The 20256-nt window shown below is 46.8% G+C and overlaps 1 protein-coding gene across 1 annotated transcript in view; it reads right to left on the bottom strand.

Annotated features, from left to right (window-relative positions):
• Nucleotides 1-20256, bottom strand: part of LOC142576054 (uncharacterized) — a 104324-nt gene that overhangs the window by 10378 nt on the left and 73690 nt on the right. Inside the window, exons 2-3 of the mRNA XM_075685973.1 lie at nt 15396-15583; nt 14628-14658 (exon numbers count right to left, since the gene is read on the bottom strand). Coding sequence (XP_075542088.1) covers nt 14628-14658; nt 15396-15512 — 148 coding nt within the window. The 5' untranslated portion in view covers nt 15513-15583. The remainder of the gene's footprint in view (nt 1-14627; nt 14659-15395; nt 15584-20256) is intronic.

Here is a 20256-nt window from a genome sequence, read left to right on the forward strand (position 1 = left end):
CTTGTATCGCAGCTTCAGAGATGTTAAAATGACTGCTAGGTAATTGTCGTACAATTATGAAGACGTCAATAAAAAAGAAAGAAAAATCGTTTGGCCGGAATAGCTCGACGGCCGATGCAAATGCGAGACTCGAAGACGTCGTTCCGATAGTTAATGACCACATCAAAGAATTGCACAGAATCGGACGCAGCTCGTTTCTCTGAAGTAGTGAAAGCTGCTCATTTCGCCTTAAAAGAGAAATTGTACATTGAAATGCCAAAGAGCGCACACTGTCGCGCGCTTAGCAGAGGCTTACGAGTGACGTGACTACAGTACGCTTCAACCACCGGGCGAGTATGAAGTTAAAAGACAATCACAACTTGGTAAAAAAAAGCACTCGCTCGGTCTGTAATGGCAATCGTGATTTATTTATTTATTTATTTATTTATTTATTTATTTATTTATTTATTTATTTATTTATTCCGAGAATCGAACCAGTCACCTTGAGTTCGGCAGCAGGACACCGTGGCCACTGAGTTCCCGCGGTGAGCAAAATAAAAGTAATCATGAGGAAAGCCCTTCAGTTCCTAATCTTGGTTATCTTAAAATAATTCACGAGGCGTATTCTATAGCACCGTATAATGCTTGGTAATACGGGCTCATCATCGTCATTATCAGTATTTTTTTGCCCACCGCAGGACCGAGAAGCCTCTCCCTGAGATCTCCAATTACCCCTGTCCTGCACCAACCGATTCCGACTAGCGCTCACGAATTCCTAATTTCGTCACTCCATCTAATTTTATACCGTCCTCGACTACGCTTCTCTTTCCCTTGGCACCCATTCTGTAACTCTACTGGTCCGCCAGTCATCCGCTCTATGCATTGCATGGCCCTGCCCAGCTCTATTTTCTTCTCTTAATGTCAACTAGAATATCGGCTATCCCCGTTTGCTCTCTGGTCCACATCGCTCTTTTCCAGTCTCCTTACGTTAGGCCTAAAATTTTTCGTTCCATCGCTCTTTGTGGGTTCCCTAACTTGTTCTCGAGTCTCCAAGTTTCTTCCTGATATGTTAGCACCGGTAGAATGCAATGATTGTACACAATGTTTAACGACGTTGTAAGTTCTCAGCCAATATCTGGTAATACCTGCCGTATGCACTGGAACCCATTTTTATTTTTCTGTAATTTTCCTTCTCATGATCAGGGTTCCCTCTGAGTAATTGACCTACATAAACGTAGACCTGCACAGACAGTAGAGGCTGACTGCCGATCATGAATTCTTGTTCCCTTGCAAGGCTATTAAACTGTACCTTTGTTTTCTGCATAGTAATCTTCAACCCTACTCTTACACTTTCTTCGTTAAGGTCCTCAATCATTTGTTGTAGTGCATCTACAGTGTTACTGGACTGGACAATGTCGTCTGCAAACCGAAAGTCTTTGAGATATTCGCCATTGACCCTCACTCCTAAGGCTTCCCAGTCTAACAGCTTGAATACTTCTTCTAAGCATACAGTGAACAGCATCGAAGAGATTGTGTCTCCTTGCCTGACCACTTTCTTGATAAGTAATTTTCTACTTTTCTTGCTGAGAAGCAAGGTAGCGGTGGAATCTTTGTAGATATTTTCCAAGATATTCACGTATGCCTTCTGTACGCCTTGATTACGCAATGCCTCCATTACTCTTGGTATCTGTACTGAAACAAATACCTTTTTCACATTTGACAGTCAGCAACCTCTGTTACTGTTCCTTGTAGTACAGGTCGTTCATTATCAGATGGCGAAAATTGCAGAAGCTAGCTTCTCCGCACAAAGAGTTTTTTGGTAGAGAAGCACGCTCTAAAGGGGTCCGTACGCCTGTTACATACGTGCAGACATGTTCGAGGACTTCCCGATGTTCGAATGGATATAGGCTATCGTAATTATCCGCGGCTGACGTTCCTTTACAGTATGTCGCCTTTTGAAACCGCGCCGCACTGGCCACCTTCACTTTAGAGCACGAGAGTATATCATTGGGGCAGAGTAAAGAAAACTCTATCTGCCGACGCCTGTTGTGTTACAGGTTTCCTGTAACCTGCGAATCCACGTGGCTGCCCTTTCACAGAAGCACAATTGTTATTTTTAACCCGAGTCCATGGCATCTATGCTCCGATATCACTTTGTCCAACAGATCGTTGCTAGTAAGCTTTATAGACACAGGCTGAAAATCTACGGCGAGACTCACCGCGTCGACATAGCACATTTGGCGGGCTGTAGTGGATGATATTGCGGCTTACACTTTTGGTTTGGAGTGCGTTTCTGCCGATAAGTATTGCCTGCAAGAAAGTTCTTGCGTTTGCTTGCGTGCTTTGCGCTAGTCGCGTATATTGCTTGGCACCGCAGTGATGGGAGCTACAGCGTGCAGGCGTAAATTTCTTGCGTAATATGAACATATATTTTCAGTGGCACGAGCATCGAGTGACACTCTTGTTTCTTGCGCCGCACTTCCAATTCACCTCCTGAGACGACCGGGGAGGAAATTCAAAATAAATAAATAAAATAGAAAAAAATAGTAGAGTACAAAATTTATGGGTTTCATTATAGATATGGTATCAGAGCATAAGATTAGTTACAAGGTGGGTTACTGAAGTGTCTGGAATAATCAAAATTAATTACAAATCACTGATTACGGCAAACCAAAGCACGGGATCGTAGTTTTTAGAGATCCGCCACGTGAGCACGACTCTAGCGAAATTCCTGGAAACTCGGAAGTAGAAAGCGAAAGTAATGACGTCACTAATGACGTCACACACAAGAACGTGCCGTGATATTTAACCATCTAATTAATGGAAAAGAGTTCCCTCCGAGCACGGTTCGTGCGTTGCGTTCGCCTAAAGTCAACCTATAAAGAACGCCAACGCCGAGGTGCGAGTGCCACTAAGAGACACCTAAGTCAAAGATTTGGGTTGCTTACCACTTCTTGTCTCATACTCGTACGTTGCAACATTTTAATCCTATAAATGGCGTGTCAGAAAGGCTGAGGAATCTTAGGTAATATACATCGAATCTCGGTATGTGGTTCGATCCTACAAGACAAGTATAACAGCCCTGAAAACTAGCTCAACAGCGTGGTGGAGGGGGGAGGGAGGGGGAGGGGGAGTTCCGGTAAGCCTTAACGACGACCTTCGACAACGACGTTCATTATGCCTATGTCACCTTGCTGGAACTCTGGGTGTTAAAAAAAATAGAGTGAGAGACGAGTATGGGATCACATCTCGCCACATAATTTCTTCAAGATCAATCAATCAATCAATCATTTTATTTCCTTAAAAAAGGAGGAGTACAGGACTAAAAGCTTGGACAGCTTGACGAGGTCCCGACCCCTTGTAAGTTGGCATTACAGCAAGATGACAGCCAGCCATACACAAGAAATGAAAGAAAAAGCATCACAAAGCAACGGGTAATACAGAGTGAAACAGGACGCAAGAAATAATCAACACACATAAACAACAGTGGGGAACAAAATTAGGAGAATAAGAAGGCATGGTCTAGCCTTGCAAATAAAGTAGTTGACAAAAACGTTTAATGCGAGAGTTTCGGTTTCTGGAGGGATCAAAATTTTGTCGGTCTAATAAGTTTAATAGCGAAGGTAATGTATAAGATAAAGATTGCTCATCATAGGAGGTTCTCGGAGTGAGTACGAACCACATTTCTTTATGTCGGGTCTGACGAATATTTGTATTCTCTCGAAGTTTTGCCAGATGAATTGTATCATCAATGCCAATGTTTACGAAACCTTTGTAGCACAACATCAACCTATAATTGTAGAAACAAAACACAGCAAGAATTTCATATTGAGAAAAAAGTGGTTCTGCGGAGTGCGTATAATGGACATCAGCTATGTAACGCACAACTCTTTTTTGTGTAGCAAATGTAGTTTGTGCAAGTTTGTCACACCAGTTGTGCCCCACACCATGACGCAGTACTGCATGACAGATACAACCAGAGCGTTGTACAGCATTATTTTTACCTTGGTCGGGAGTGAGCGACGCAAACGAGCAATAACATCAATGACAGATGACAATTTTGATTGGAGATTATCAACATGCTCATTCCAGGTAAGGTGCTTTGTAAAACGCACCCCAAGGATATTAACGGAATCCACTATATCTAACTGCTCACTGCCCAGAGACAAATTCATATTAGTTGTCAACAACTTTCCTCTAGGCGCGTACAAGATTACTTTTGTTTTCTTAGGGTTCATTTTTAAGCACTTTATCGCGGACCAGCGTTCTAAGTCAGACAGCGTCTTATTAGCATTTATTTCTATATCGGTTTCCACGTTGCCTGTAATAAAAACGGTTGTGTCATCGGCATACGAAACGAATGTAGCGTTATCTGTACAGCGTACAATGTCGTTTATATAAATCAAAAATAAAAGTGCGCCCAAAATGCTTCCTTGCAGTACACCAGTGATAACTGGCTTCCTTGAAGATATTGCGTTACTGGCAGCTACAAACTGTGATCTGTGGGACAGATAAGATGTCATAAGCGAGTGTGTGGTTCCACGTACACAATACATTTCTAATTTGTTAAGAAGGATGGAATGATTAATTAAATCAAAAGCCTTAGAGAAATCTATATATATGCCTAGTGCCATATGCTTACGGCTAAATGCATCTAAAATTATTTCTTTTTGGCTCAGGAGGGCTGTATCCGTAGAGCGGTGCTTTCTAAAACCATGTTGAAAGTCTGCAATCAAATGGTGACGGTTAAAGAATGAGAGTAATAGCACATGTATTATTTTCTCGATGCCCTTAGAAAATACTGGGATTATTGATATAGGCCGATAATTATTTAATGCTGTTTTATCACCGCGCTTGAAGACGGGAACCAACGCGGGTAATTTGCATTCTCTTAGGAAAGGCACCTGTTGATAATATTATGTTATAAACATGGGCTAGAATAGGGCTTATAATATCGAGCACATACTTTACAGGGTGAATCTGGATACCGTCGGCGTCTAGTGACTTGACTAGACTTTTCGTGTATCAAGCTTGTAGCTCTGATACACGAAAAAACTTCAGGAGAAGTAGTTGGAGCAAGGAAAAGCGATGCTCCATTCCTGTTTACTGGAAGAAACTCAGCGTAGTTAGTGAGGCTATGTTCTACGTCTTGTTGCGGTGCTAAAGTAAAGACTTCATTAAATTCATTTGGTACTGCATCTCCAGAAATTTTCTGCCCATCATGTTCCAATATATCAGGAATAGCTGAGTAAGAGTTAGGCTGTAACAATGCATTCAATCTGCGCCAAAGCACATCAACTCGTTGGTTAGCAGGTTCACTAAATATTCCTAAAAAATAAGCATCTTTGGCAGCTCTAAGTTTATGTTAATTGGAAACGTTGGTTGCGCTTTTTAGACAATCACAAGGAAGGGAGACAGGACAGGCGCAAACCGCTGATACTTGGCATGATGAAGGGAGAACACAAAAGGAAGAGCACGATGTAGAAGAAATGAAGTTTAGCAGAATGCGTTGTTGGGCAAGTTGGCTCATTGTAATTGGAGAAGTTGTTGACTTCTCATTTCTGAGAAGTTGTTGACTCCTGCAAATGATGACGGCAACTACGTGTCAGATGAAATAAGTGCGTGAAAAGCAACAAAAGTACTTAATAAGGGTTCTCTTCCTCTTTCTTGATTGGAGGATTCATTTATGTAGTCAGCGCAACTGCAATCTCCGTCTCCAAGCCAGTCTTTGCCCCTTATTATATATATATTTCTTTTCATTCGAACGCAAAGGTCGACGCTAATTGCCGGCTAACTGCGGTGATTAACGCTACGCATAAATGGCGAACATAACACCGCCTTGAGCGCTTGACTCCCGCCTCTTCTTCTCTTCCCGAGAAGCAGCAATTTTGTTCGATCCTGTTGGCCTGCACGAGCTGAAAGACCTAATTAATCGTAATAGGACATTTAAGCCCGACGACAGGGCACCTGTCCTATCCGGAGATCCGATCACGTGATGAAAGCGGGTAAGCAGAGACATTCTAAGCGTCTAATATAACCGCAGTTACCGACGTGGAAAAAAAAAACAAGAACACAGAGATGGCTCGAACGTACTGTACCAACTACAGAAATGCCGGTGGTAAAGTCACATCCTGACGCTACGATCAATGTACCGACACATTTGCATGTAAGCGATGGAAATCGCCTGGACCGTTCTTTATGACACAAAGAAGGCGCTTACTCCTTTCTTTCTTTTTTGCCCGAGTCAAATGTCGCGTCTCTGTAAATAGGGGGGTACGACCTTGCGTGACTGCTATCTCGGTCTGTGTGTGAGACCACCCGTGTCGTAATTATCGGACTCCCGTATATTCTTCCTATAACAACAATCGCGCCTGCTCTTCGTTAAAGCAAGAAGAAAAAAAATCGATGTCTCCACGTGCACCCCTCGCCTTGTGTAGCATCGATGTCACCGATCTTAATTACCCCCTCAAATGCTCACGACTGTTAAGCAGTAATCGGCACCGAACGCACGCTACGGGTGTGTATAGCAGTAATTAGTTCGCCCGCGGCAGTCTGCAGCGTGAACCATAACGGTGGTGCGCGCTAGCATTTATCTGCGATATGCGGGCGACGTGTCTCGAATGCGAAACGCTGGCGTTCGCGAGGCAGACGAAAGACGTGCACTGCTGGCAACACCCGTGTCCTTCTGCGGTTGCGTAAGTGCGAAGAAAGTGAGCAGTTGGTGAAACTGTACGCCATGGGCAAGAGAGCATGGGAAAAAAGTCGAAACGCGACTAATCTTACGATGTTTCAATTTGTTTTTAACAGGTTTGTTGTGCTAATTCTACATGCTGTGATAAACACAGATATATGTAGCATAGGCTGTCCCAGCTAACGTTAGCCAAGGTCTTCAACGAACCAAAAAAGAAAGAAGGCAAAGAGATGTAAAACACTGTAGAAGATACAATTATAAGGCCTACGGTGTTTGGTTGTCAGACTTCTGACGACCAAACATCGTAGATATTTAAATGTATCTTAGACCGTACACAATAAATTTATTTTTTTTTCGTTCAACAACTTGGCTAGCGTTAACTGGGACACACTGTATATATACAGCTATTTTGGCTTTTATATGCATGTTATATTATCATTCGTTCGTTCGTTCGTTCGTTCGTTCGTTCGTTCGTTCGTTCGTTCGTTCGCTCGCTCGCTCGCTCGCTCGCTCGCTCGTTCGTTCGTTCGTTCGTTCGTTCGTTCGTTCGTTCGTTCGTTTGCTCGCTCGCTCGCTCGCTCGCTCGCTCGTTCGTTCGTTCGTTCGTTCGTTCGTTCGTACGCTTGCTCGCTCGCTCGCTCGTTCGCTCGTTCGTTCGTTCGTTCGTTCGCTCGCTCGCTCGTTCGTTCGTTCGTTCGTTCGTTCGTTTGCTCGCTCGCTCGCTCGCTCGCTCGTTCGTTCGTTCGTTCGTTCGTTCGTTCGTTCGTTCGTTCGTTCGTTCGCTCGCTCGTTCGTTCGTTCGTTCGTTCGTTCGTTTGCTCGCTCGCTCGCTCGCTCGCTCGTTCGTTCGTTCGTTCGTTCGCTCGCTCGCTCGCTCGCTCGTTCGTTCGTTCGTTCGTTCGTTCGTTCGTTCGTTCGTTCGTTCGTTCGTTCGTTCGTTCGTTCGTTCGCTCGCTCGCTCGCTCGCTCGTTCGTTCGTTCGTTCGTTCGTTCGTTTGCTCGCTCGCTCGTTCGTTCGTTCGTTCGTTCGTTCGCTCGCTCGCTCGCTCGCTCGCTCGTTCGTTCGTTCGTTCGTTCGTTCGTTCGCTCGCTCGCTCGTTCGTTCGTTCGTTCGTTCGTTCGTTCGTTCGCTCGCTCGCTCGTTCGTTCGTTTGCTCGCTCGCTCGCTCGCTCTCTCGTTCGTTCGTTCGTTCGTTCGTTCGTTCGCTCGTTCGTTCGTTCGTTCGTTCTTTCGTTCGTTCGTTCGTTCGTTCGTTCGCTCGTTCGTTCGTTCGTTCGCTCGCTCGCTCGCTAGCTCGCTCATTCATTCGTTCGTTCGTTCGCTCCTTCGTTCGTTCGCTCGCTCGCTCGCTCGCTAGCTCGCTCGCTCATTCGTTCGTTCGTTCGTTCGTTCGTTCGTTCGTTCGTTCGTTCGTTCGTTCGTTCGTTCGTTCGTTCGTTCGTTCGTTCGTTCGTTCGTTCGTTCGTTCGTTGCGCGGCAGTCGTTGCTTCGAGGAGATGCAGCGCCGAGCCCAGATAGTATTGTGAAAAAACTGTATGATTAGTTTTTAAACTCAAGTGCCGTGAGTTGCATAAATTGAGGATATACAACGTTCGAAATAAACTTACAGCGTGACTGATACCATTACTCAAAAAATAAATCTTAACCTCGGACTCACTCATCAAAACCTGGCTCACTTTAAGCATTTGGACTTATATGGACTCGAGCCCTGTTTGGGATTCCTCGAGCTCACTCTGACTCAAGCTCACGGGCAAATCTGAGTACGAGTCTGCCGACAGCTGGGGAGACTTCGCCGACTTATCAACCTTGCGAGAACGACGTTCTTGCTTTTTTAAATCTCCTCATACACTTTGCGTGAAAGCTCCTTCGAGGTATATAGACTAGTTTCGAATAAACTGCGAGCAACAGAGTGAGTTATCACGCAAGCTTGCGCGATTTCAATGGCACTATTTTAAACGGCGAGAACAGGTCATCCTTTGCTCAGTGCGCGCGCCACGGCACAAGGATAACAGCTCGGCTGCTTGAGATGTCCCGGTACTTTGCATGGACTCACAAATGTAGCGGAATACTATATGAAGAGGAAGCTTAGCAGACCGTGTAACGACGTCGGTGAAAAATGGTAGAATAAAGCAGAAAAAAATAATATAACGAGGTTGACAGCGAGCTCTGCCGCCGGACAAGGTCAAGTTCGCACAAACCGGAACGGTTAACAAGAAATGCAAAAGCGATGTGACCGCATTTATGAACGCAGCGACCGGGACGGTTGCGCTGCATATTATGCACGAGGCACAACCGTCCTTAATGGGAGCACACTAAGAGTTACTAGAAAAAAGAAGGCAAAAAAGAAAGAAAAAGAAAGCGCAAGAACAACTGATGAGTGATGTGACATTTTTCTTTTCTTTTTTTCTACCGTGGCCTGCGGTGGCATTTAGCGTCTATACGGACGGGTTGCGGCCACCGTGCGGGGATTCCGGTCACGAACGATCGGGAAAACTCGTTTCGAAACTTCGAAGCTCTCGTGTGTTGCCAGAGATGCCTCGACGCCTCTAGACTGTTGCGTCTGGAGCCACGCACGTCTGGAGACGCAGATAAAGTAGCAGACGAGATTTGTGACTTTCTTGCGTGTCTGCCATAGTCCCTCTGCCAGTAGCTGGACCGCTCGCTTACACGTGCTGTAAAGAGTTCGTGACTCTGAAATCCGTCTGGAGATTGCTATCGCACCAGAGATCGGATTGGCTTCCTTGCGCGTTTTTGTTTCGTTTCGTTCCTCCATCCAGTAGGTCGGACGGCCCAACTATACCGACGCAGTTCTTGACACGCGGAGACGGGGTCTCGCGGGCGTTGTTTGTACGCAGTTGCGGTCTGCTATTGAGAGGTGATCCCTTACGCGCGCGCGTGTTCAATCATTTTTTTCGTACCTTGCCTGAGACAAGCTGTTGTTTGCAGCATCGCAGCGAACTACTGATATCGACCCGCAGTGCGCGCTGACGAAGAACGTGAAGTACGGTGTTCTGCTGCAGGAGACACACATAGAGACACGGGAATAGCAGAGAGGTCAGCAAGATGCAAGTTTACTGTTTGCTATATTACGCACAGGCTTAGGGAGAAGGGCGAGATGGCTGTGGTGTTCATGCTCCTGGACACGAGGTCAAGCGTTCGAATCCCGTCAGCGGTGGTCGCATTGCGTCGGGGGCGGAAACCGCATTACGAAGCTTTTTTTTTCCTTTGTTTTTTTTTTTTTTTTGATAGCCCGTAGGCTGTCTTCGGAGGTTAAACCACGCATAGCCTATAATAAGAAAGCATAACGCTGTGAGCGTACGTGCGTGTAATTGCATCGCACAGGACGTCATCACTGCATCCATGTCGGAGCACTATTACGGCGAAAAGGAGCGCCTGACACAGTCTGGTCCTCTTGGCTCCTGTGCATAGAAGCACGGCACACGGGCTGCTCGAAATGGGCTTTAGTGTGGTGTTCGTGACATCTGGAGCAACAGTCCTTCGGTATCGCCATATTGCGTTGTGGATAAGTCTAACCTGACACACGTTGTTATAGCTACGACGCATGGGAACGAAACTTGAATAGTCTATATAGACATCCTTGTTCTTCGGCATCGAAGCGAGTGAGTGGCTGTACGCTAGGCTCTTGGAGCAGAACGATGCATAGCACGCCGCAGATCAACGTGAAACAGACGTGGCTTTCTTCTGTGTGCGCGTTCAGAAAGAGTTACTTGATTTGCTCTGCTGAGTCTGTACCGAGGGCTGAGCCGACTCTTGAACACCTCATGCTTTGCAAGTGGTCCTTGCAGAACATATTACGTGTCAATGCTCATTGTCTTATTTTTTTCCTTTTGTGCACATGTGTTACTTTATACTCAGTCTGTATCCTCGCTTCTGCTGCAGTCTGGTTTGTAAAACGACCGAGAGGAACTGCTTAGGCTTCAAACCGTTGAGCGAGGACCGCCAGCACTCACTGTTTGGGGAAATGTGAACGCCCGATAGTACTGGAGTTTCTCCTCTTGGAATCTTGTTTTTTTACCTCCTAAGCCAGCTTAAAATACGAAGTATTTTTTTATCTGCTGCTTCGCAAGATTAAAGAAGAGAATGGTCGTGAATTGACGGTCGCACAAAGTTCGACTCCCTAATTGTTTCACTCAGTAATGCGACCTATACGAACGGACGGGTACAGTACTTTGATTTCTGTGGCCTACGATAAACAAAGTACGAAAGATACGAGGATTTTATTGTTGGAAACTAAAACTTCACAGCTTTAATAACTTAATGTCATAAACATAATTCATTTCCCCTATACTAAGACAACTGCAGGGCAATAATTCCCATGCAATAAACAAACTCGTCCTTCAGCACTTCTTTCCGCGCATTACAGGAATGCTACTCCGTGAAGCGTGAAACAAAGCAAGGGAATACGATAAAGCGAAAAGACAACGATGGCGAACCGATTAATCTGGCAAGAATATAAATCACCCAGTTGGATACTTGAAGGTGTACGGTATATTAAAATGACGTTACAGTCTCAGCGAAAATAAAGCTAGGGCTAATGCGAAAGGCGCTAACACGCGAACGAAACACATTGCTGAAGGCCGACTACATTGCCACCAAAATCAACAATAAAGATGCCTTCGAACTATGCACTTCCTAAACGCTTACGGACAAATAAACCTGTTCTCGCTCAGAAATTAAGAAAAAAAGAGGGAAACATTAAAACGTCCTTCACGGCTCGGCACGGAAGGTTCGGTGTCAAATGCTGTCGAGAAATACGAGTAAACTCGCTAATCAGTTGAGAAATGTGGAAAACGCGTCAGTTGTTCGGGCAACCCCAAGGTATTCTTGTCCTTGATGAATTGAATGAAGATTCGTCACTAGTATTTACGAGCACATTGCTAGCAGGAAGTCATTGTCTCGTTGGTCGACTCACGAACGCTAGGACTTAACCCTTCTCCCCGCTTACAGGGAACGAAGAACTAGATATTATGGGCCATTTATTCCTTTCTCCGTTTTCATTCGGATTCTGCCCGTTTCTACCGCAAATTAAATATTGTCCGGACAGAGCACATGGCTACTGAATTGAACTGCTTGCTACTGTGCCCAACAAGAGCGTGCTTGTCTTCTAGTTTTGCGCACAACGACAAATAAAAAGTAAGTGAGAGAACAACCACAAAATACCTGTAAGTAAAAGAACTAATTCTATACGACTCTGAAATTTTTTTGTTGACCGGCACCCATAGCCGTCAGGCACCTTTCAATGCTTCTCGGATTGAGGACAATAAAACCTCTGTCAACACAACTCTTGTCGGTAAATTAAACTGTCGCTATTTTCATGTGTACACTGATATTTGTTATGCCAGACGCTGTTCTTTCTTTTCCTCATATTTATTTATTTATTTATTTCATTTAAAATTATATAGACAACCCAGGGTGCTTTTCTAACCAAATTCTCCCACAACAGCTCACGTACGAGGAAACGGAGCCAGCAGCCCTCCACGCGAGACACACCGCCGAACAGCTTCGACCACGCGTTCGGGACGTCCTCTAGCGGCGCGGACGCGTCGTGCAGCGGATCTGGACAGTCGCCACACGGGAGCGGGGTGTCTCCTCCGTTCGCCGAGGACAAAACGGCCGCGTCCGCGGAGGACACAAAACGTGTGATCCGCCGCGAGCGCGGAATTAGCGCATCCGGAAAGCGCACAACGCGCTCACGAGGAAGCGCGAGCCGCCGCTCTTTTAACTGCACCGGACGCATGCGTCGCCGGCGTCCTTGGGCGGCATTGGGCGTGCACACTGGCTGGCGCCGCCGTCCGAGGCGAAGGAGGAGGCACGGCAACCCCCATTGTTCTACGCGCTCGTGTGCCGTGCCGTCGCCGTGGGCGCCCTCCTTTGGCTGGCCCGAATGACGGCGCAGCAGCAGGTGCTGCTGACCCGGCCGGCGTGCGCTGTTCGCCGCCCCAAGGTGGAACCCCCCCCCCCCCCCCACCCTTTGGCGATGGATATGCACCGCGACCGCCCGCAGCCACGCGTCACCTGCTGCGGCACCTTTTACGCAGGTTATAACATCAAAACAGCACCCAGTTTTGTTTCGTTCTCGTCGCGGTCTCTCTCTCCCGGCCTAACTTTCGGCAGACATAGCTATGTGATGCTCTGTAAAAGTTCCACGAGTTAACGCTTCGGAACAGCAGACGCGCGCGCTGCTTCTGTTGCAAACATTTCGAGTGTGCGTAATAATTAAGCTGAGAGATCTAACTTATGGCGCCTTGATTCATTTTTGGTCTATAGAAGTGAAGTTGGGAAGCAGGGAGCTATAGGGGGCTTGCAAACCTCTGCACCGGATATCCCCCAGTTAAGCCGACCCCCGGCAACTATAGCATTTCGCGATCTTCGCTCACTTGACTTCTCGTTTTCGCAACGTTGATCTACAAGTCGAAACCAGGCCCACACGCTTGTCCTATATCAGTCGCGTGACTCGCCTCTCATCGGTGGTACTCCTCCTGTATGTGAGGTCTGCTGTGGCCTCCTCTTCTTTCATAGTAAAACCAAGTGAACGAACCAGCAATGGAACATTTCTGCACTTTGGAGCTCCGTATACGAGGCTTCGGTAAAACGACGGGTTGGTGCCACGTGCCCCTTAACTCCTCTCTCATCACGCAAAGTTGTCGTCTGTATTCAAATTAATTAATTAATTCACTAATTTGGTCATTCATTCATTCATTCATTCATTCATTCATTCATTCATTCATTCATTCATATTCTTGTTTTTCAGAGGTGGCGCCTTGTACGCCGTATTACCACAAGCTCCCTTGTTTCAACGGCTAGAAACACATATATGCAAAACCTCAGCGTTCCTAAAAGCAGGACACACTTTCCCTCACACTTCTGCTGACATAGCGCAATACAGAAAAAAAAAAAACTGACCGCCGTTCCACTACTGTGAAGAGGGTTGCAAGCGAAGCTTGGGATCCGCGGATCTTCGTTGTCGTAACGACTCGGCTTCGCGCTCCCTCACGGCGAGGTCGGCACGTCGACGACCAGCCCTTTCTCGAGCGAGTTCCCGGCAGCGTTCATCAAACGCCACCTGTTCTTCGGCCGAACGCACGATGCGCGGCCCGCTCCCACTGTCGTTCCTCCAGCGCACCCTGCTCTTCGGCAGAACGAACCAAACGCGGCCTCCCCATCTGACTGCCGGGCCTGAACGGGCTGGAAACTGCGGGCGCGAGGCGAGCGAACACGCTTGTGATTGGCTCGCACCTTGCGTTGCGTCTACCCCCTTCTTCGTGCATATAAAAAACCCTCTTTAAAGATCGCGTACGATATACCGACAATCGCTGAATCAGTTAGCGTGGTGATCTCGGAAATCGTAGGTCAGTGGTTCGAATCCGCAGCCCGACAACCAAGTTTAATTTCCACACGGCTTGGGTTTTTTCGTATGGCAACACCGACGCCGACACGAGTGAGTCAATACAATCTTCGCTTGAGAAGTTTTTACGCCATTAAGGGTCATTTTACGCCATTAAGTCTTGCCGCCCGAAAGATTATAGTCGCCATCTATATTGCGTTCACTTAATTTTTTATAGCGCTGCGCGCAGGATACTTTCCTGTTAGGAACGGTATGCTGCGCTCATACGCGCATGCCGTTCATGACCTGAGAGCACCGGGACAGCAGCGTTAAAGAAAGGAAGGACGCGTAAGATAGACGGCGAGTGTTGTTTGGTGACAACATAAGCCCCAAAAGACGAAAGCGTTTCTTCGAAGTAAATGAATGCACTTGTCCGCACTCCGTCCGACATGCGCAAAACTTGAGGCATGCGTCGCGATTACATGCATTGGTGAATTCCGCTTTAATTGTTTCTAGGTCCTTTCAGTAGACGAACAATTTACTATGCGTGGCTTTCAGATCGCGTATACGGCTGAACGGGATTTCAGATGATCAATCAAAAGGCCACTTACCTCGCTTTGTGTTCGAAATAACGTCGGTGTCCTGTTTGAGAAAGAAAGAGAAATAAGGAGAAATATCGTTACCACGCGTCGAAAAACAACAGTGAACAACTATCTATGTATGCCGGTAGCGTAAGTTCCCGAATTTCCAGAAGAACCTTCTTTCCATAGATGAACAGACAAAGAACACTATAAAGGTCGTCCGACATTCGTATTTTAACGAGTTCTAACGCCGATTCCGCAACATCTGGCGCCATATCAACGGAGTATGCCGGCTTGAATGAGATAGCACAGAAAAACGCGGGGAATCACTCCTATTCTTGATTTACTCGAAAAATCATGACTGCGAGTTACTGAGTGATTGGCAGACCAAGTAATCGAGCTACGAGTGGACTCAATGAATAAATCTCTGCTTGACTGAATGATCGACTAAATAGCTAATATATTTATTGATTCATTAATGCATTACGTCAGTGGTTGCTTTGGTTCTCCCATTCAGTCATAAACGAATGACTGGATGTAGAGTTTGTTGATTGAATGGTCCGCATTCAAACATTTATCTCTTTTTTTTCCTCCCTTTCCATCATTGCCTCATTGATTAATAAATAAGTGGGTGGGTGAATCGGTCGGCGAGTGAACCGGCCGACCGAAAAGGACCGACGAATCGAGTTGGGACTCCAGAAAATACCAAGTTAAGATATGTAATGGTTCCCTGCACTCGCACAACTTATCTTAAATAAAAAGAAAAAAAAAGATAACGCAATGAACAGGCACACTCACGGCGAGCGGCGCCGGACTGGAGATGAACCTGCGTGTGACGACACGGTTTCCGGATCCGGCCTCCGGCGACCGGACCCGGCGAACGCCGCTGCCGGCGCTGCTGCCGTCCGAAGGCATCGTCGCCCCCTCTGGCGACGGAGCTGTGCGACGCTCGTTGCTCCCCCTGCTGGTCGAAGCTGCCTCTAGCTCTGCGGAAGAAAAGAAAGGGAAAATGGAGGAGGGGGGAGACAAAAAGAAATCTGTCAGATAGTCGTTGTTGCTCACTACGCATTGAAAATATGGACGCAAACGGGTTGGGTGTCCCAAACTCTCTCCCACAGAACTGACGCACTGAGAATAAGCGGTAAATGAAAGGTAGCGGCCGGGATACGTTACTGGAGATAATGGTCATGGTTCTGTCCATAGGCTTCAGTGCCCCCGGCCTTGGTTACGCCTCTGCTCAACTGTCAGCGGATCAAGGTTTCTCGCAGATTCAACATTACCCTAAATGTGCAGAAGTATTTGATAACAGAATTAAGATAGGTGAACGCACGAGCTACGCGCATGATTAGGACATTCGGGAAAGCTGCACAACGTATATTGAGCGCGCCAAGCGGACAGAGCGCGCGTTCGAGCGATGACGTAAGTTTCGATACAAATTTTTACAGGAAGTTGCTAAGACACATAGTCGTTCACTGTGGTTAAACGGCGATACATTCCCAAACGTATAATCAGCAGCAGTAATGTCAGACCAACAGATACCACTATCTCGGAATCGAAGGAACGGCTAAGATAATGAAGTAACGGACACACGATGCATGAATTAAATGAAGAACAGAGTACAGGGCGCATTCGCTAGACGTCGCGGACATCATATCGGCCTCCTATTCCACAGCTTCCACAACGCTGTTTAGGATAAGTTAGAGACCAGCGTGTCGGCATTAACTTGAGTATCTCTCCACCAGGCTGGCTTACATAACGGTGCTACCATTATGACGCCAGTGCATATCTCCTCTACAAGGCGTGATCGATTGGAAACGTTCGGCTAAGTTTTACAGCAGCAGCAACGGCGACAATGAAATGGTAACACTGCGGGAAGACAGCCTTTCGCTGGTTTAGAATATCATGCTCACATATTTAAGTGTGCGTTATATAGCGTCGCGGTGACATAACTTCCACGATTTCGATATGAAGTTGATAGTAGACCTCGCTACAAAGCCATACCGCGGTATGGAAAGTTAGGTGTCGCTTTGTCAAAACATTTAGCTTGTAGCTGTCGCGAACTGCTTCTCGTGCCAAAAAGGAGAAAAAGAAAAGAAAGATAGAAATCTACATGTCAGACAGACGGTGTGGTTCATCATTCGATGAAATTGTAGAAAAAAAATAACGCGGTAACCGCGATAAACAAGAACAATTTTCTTTTTTTAATAGAGAAAGAAATTAACATTCGCGCGCTCGCACAAACACGCGTCCCACCCATGAGCGTACAGTTCGGGAGGGACAGTGTATAGCCATGAGGTGCAAACTCGCGCAAGAGCAAACGCAGGCCGAGACGCACTGTGGGTACCCCGGAGGCACAACGCAGGCGGGATGAACCAAACAGTGCAAGCAACGAAAAGCGCTCATCGTGCGTGGGACGTGGTGTCGCTCAGGAAGCTCGCAACGGTGCGCGCAAAATGCCCGCGACGTTTAAAAGCCACACGGCTCTTATACTTCCACAGCATACGCGGCGCTGCTACAGCTGGTAGCACACGTCTTGTTAATTCAATTGAAATTTCCTTCTCAAAGTTTTAATTACCCTCGCGTGCCTCAGTTTCTTTTTATACGGCTCAAAATACGCGAATGCATTTTGGTTTGAGCGCTAAGGCATAAGCTCCGGGTCGAGTAAACACGAAACTCAACTCATCCCGCGAACATCAGACATGGATGTCCAGCCCTTAGTTTGTATAGAACAGGAAGATAAATTGTTAGTTGTGTACAGTTATCTGAATGTAATATCTACCTATACAGGTATTTATCTAACTATAATAAACGCGCAGCAGTGCTAAATGTAACGTGAACATGTCAGAAATCACCAACGCAGACAAGATAGATAAAAGAGGCGGCAAGACGAAGCGAAGTCTCCACACCACCAAGTCCACACCACACTTCACGAGCAGTCTGGAATTATACAAAAGACTAATTGGTGACATTTACGTAGAAGTTCTGAACGTCACTGCTCGGCGAACGAATCGGTGCCTCTATCAAGGTTTAGGAAGACGAAAAACACCGCGCCCTTCTGAAAAGCAAGCGTCCCTACAAAGAGATCCCGTCCCCATGGTATCACACGGCAACGGTCTATGTTTATATATATGTCAAGGGCATTTATTCTGTCTTCGACAAACTCTTCGCGAAACTCATTCTTAAACACAGTGCAGGTGCAAACTAGTCCATTTTGTCTTAGTTAACGCAAAAGTAATTTTACCTGTAGAGATCTGAATCTTCGCAAAAGAGAACTTGAAGCACGATATCTGCGGACAAAAAGACGTTTGCTAATGAAGTTGTTATCATAGTGTTTATCGGGCACTTCGTAGTGGAACATGACTGATGATCAGTGAACTAAACATTTCGAAGCAACCAGGTCGACACGGACGCTAACCTGGGAGGCTGACGACCAACGCTACGCGTAACGCACAGCGACAGAGTGTACGGAAGTCTTCAACGAGGCAAGCTGAGAAACATTCGGCACGAAAGCCATTAGTCAAAATGTAGCCAACGAAGTTTAAATTAAAGCATTTAAATGCCTAAACTGGTTTACATTACCGCAATTAGAAAAGGCGCAGCAATACGGAAGGGGGATCGGACCTTTCCAGACATCCTGGAAACTGTCTATACTCCGTTCCATACATAGCAGTCAAAGCTGTGGAAGCTGCGCAAGGAGTTCGGTCTACAAAAGTTATCACTCCGTGCGTTCCGTCTGTCCTTCGCTGCGCCGCCAACAGCGTTCGCTCGCGCGAGCATGCATGTGAGGCTCCTCGAGACGGGTTGAAAATAAAAAAAAACCGAAAAGAGCACAAAAAGAAAGACCTAACACAACGCATTAGCAGCGTTATACCACAGTGTGTTTGTTTCTAAGGACTAAAACTTGTTTCATTCAATACTGAGCCTATATAAACAACAGTTGCGCAAAATTTCGGTCAAAAAACATCGAACTATATCAGAGTGTGGATGAAGCCACTGTAGTAAGTCTCTCTATAGCCTCCACAGCCTTGACTGCTATGTATGGAACGGAGTACAGTTGGTATGCTGCTGCTACTAGTGCATCCACTGTATAGATAAGTGCCGGCATGGAAAACAAACCAATTACCTTTTCGATGCCACCTCGTTTTGCACACACGTTGTCGAGAGAACGAGCATTTCTTTATATAACCTCTGAAACAGACGTATGTCTCCGCACGAATTCAACCGTTCGCCCAACCGAGGAACCGGCAATGGCCGCTTCAAATCAGCATGTCGAAACCGAGCTGCTTGCAAGACGGAAAACGTGGGAACTTCCAGACTTCGTCCCCCCAAGTTCATTATTTTTAACGGCCGCCGGCCTTCCGGAACAGCGCAATTTAGGGACCCCGCTCGCTGTTTATACCTTTGTTCTTGTGCATAGTTACATATATTGCCTGAAAGAATTGCTACCGTGATGCCGTTTTATTATTTTCGCATCCGGCGTGCATTAGACGGGGGGCGGTTCCGTCTGCCTCCGTAAGCGAGGGAGGCGTCGCTGCGTGCTGCTCGGCATTGTCCGGCAGCCGCGAGCTAAGCGCACGATAACCTTGCACGCGTGCGCTTGCGGGATACGCGACGCCCACTGACGATCCTTGTCCCGATTTGGCCAGAGACGGCGCGAGCGTCCCCTGGTCGAGCGCGACCGGCCGCCCCTGTTCTGACGGTTGCCCCCCGAGGCTATCGACGGTCACCCACGACGTCTGGTCGTTTCAAGGAACGCACGGACAGGCCCCACGCATCGCCATGACGCACTGTGTACAGTGCCACAAATTAGAGCGCACTGGAGTGCGGACAGAAATGGTAGTCGGTGGGTGGAACTGGCGGCATGCTCAACGCCATCTGTCTCAAGGGCAAAGAAACGACGCGGTGTTTAACTTCTGTTCGGTGTTCTTCTGTTTACCTACCGGCGGGACCATGACTTTCTTCTTTCATCTATTTTTTTTTCTGTAGCTCATTCTTTGTCTGTCACCCGTATACTTGCGTGCTTAAACACTCCGCACGAACTATCTGTGTGAACTCAGCTTCACGTTTGGAAATATTTTGGTTTATTTACGTTGTTTTCCCGGCATATTTCTTTCGCGTGACAAAAAAGTATTCGCTAACGTACGCGTACGTTAAAATTGAATTAATAAAATGTACGTCTGCTTATTCGGGAAAATAGCAGTACAACTCGAGTGAACGTTCGTCGTACAATGAGTCTTCGAACGCGCGGTTTTGCTTCTGAGGAGTGCATATATATATATATATATATATGCCACGATGCGCGGTACGCTACCGCTGCGAGCCACGCCCCGTGGAGCAACTTGCTGGTGCGCATGCGCAGCTGGGACCTCGACTGAATGGTGTTAGGATTGGGGGCTCAATCCCATCGCTCGTAACCCGTTGTCAAGACTGGAGTCGGGCATGAATTAGAAGGTAGCTGGCCCATGCCTTCGCCCAACTTATCCACGCTGAGGACGTTGTTGAAGGGAAGGACTGCTTCTCATCGAGAACGAGGAATATGGGTTTATTTACAGTATCTACATGCAGTTCATCATTCTAGCATGACTGCGAGAGAAAAGCACATCAGTCTAACATGACTGCTTGAGAAAGTGCACTGAGCAGCCGCGCAACAGCGGTTTAC

This window comes from Dermacentor variabilis, chromosome 3 (genome assembly GCF_050947875.1).
Source record: "Dermacentor variabilis isolate Ectoservices chromosome 3, ASM5094787v1, whole genome shotgun sequence".
Classification (NCBI taxonomy): Eukaryota; Metazoa; Arthropoda; class Arachnida; order Ixodida; family Ixodidae; genus Dermacentor; species Dermacentor variabilis.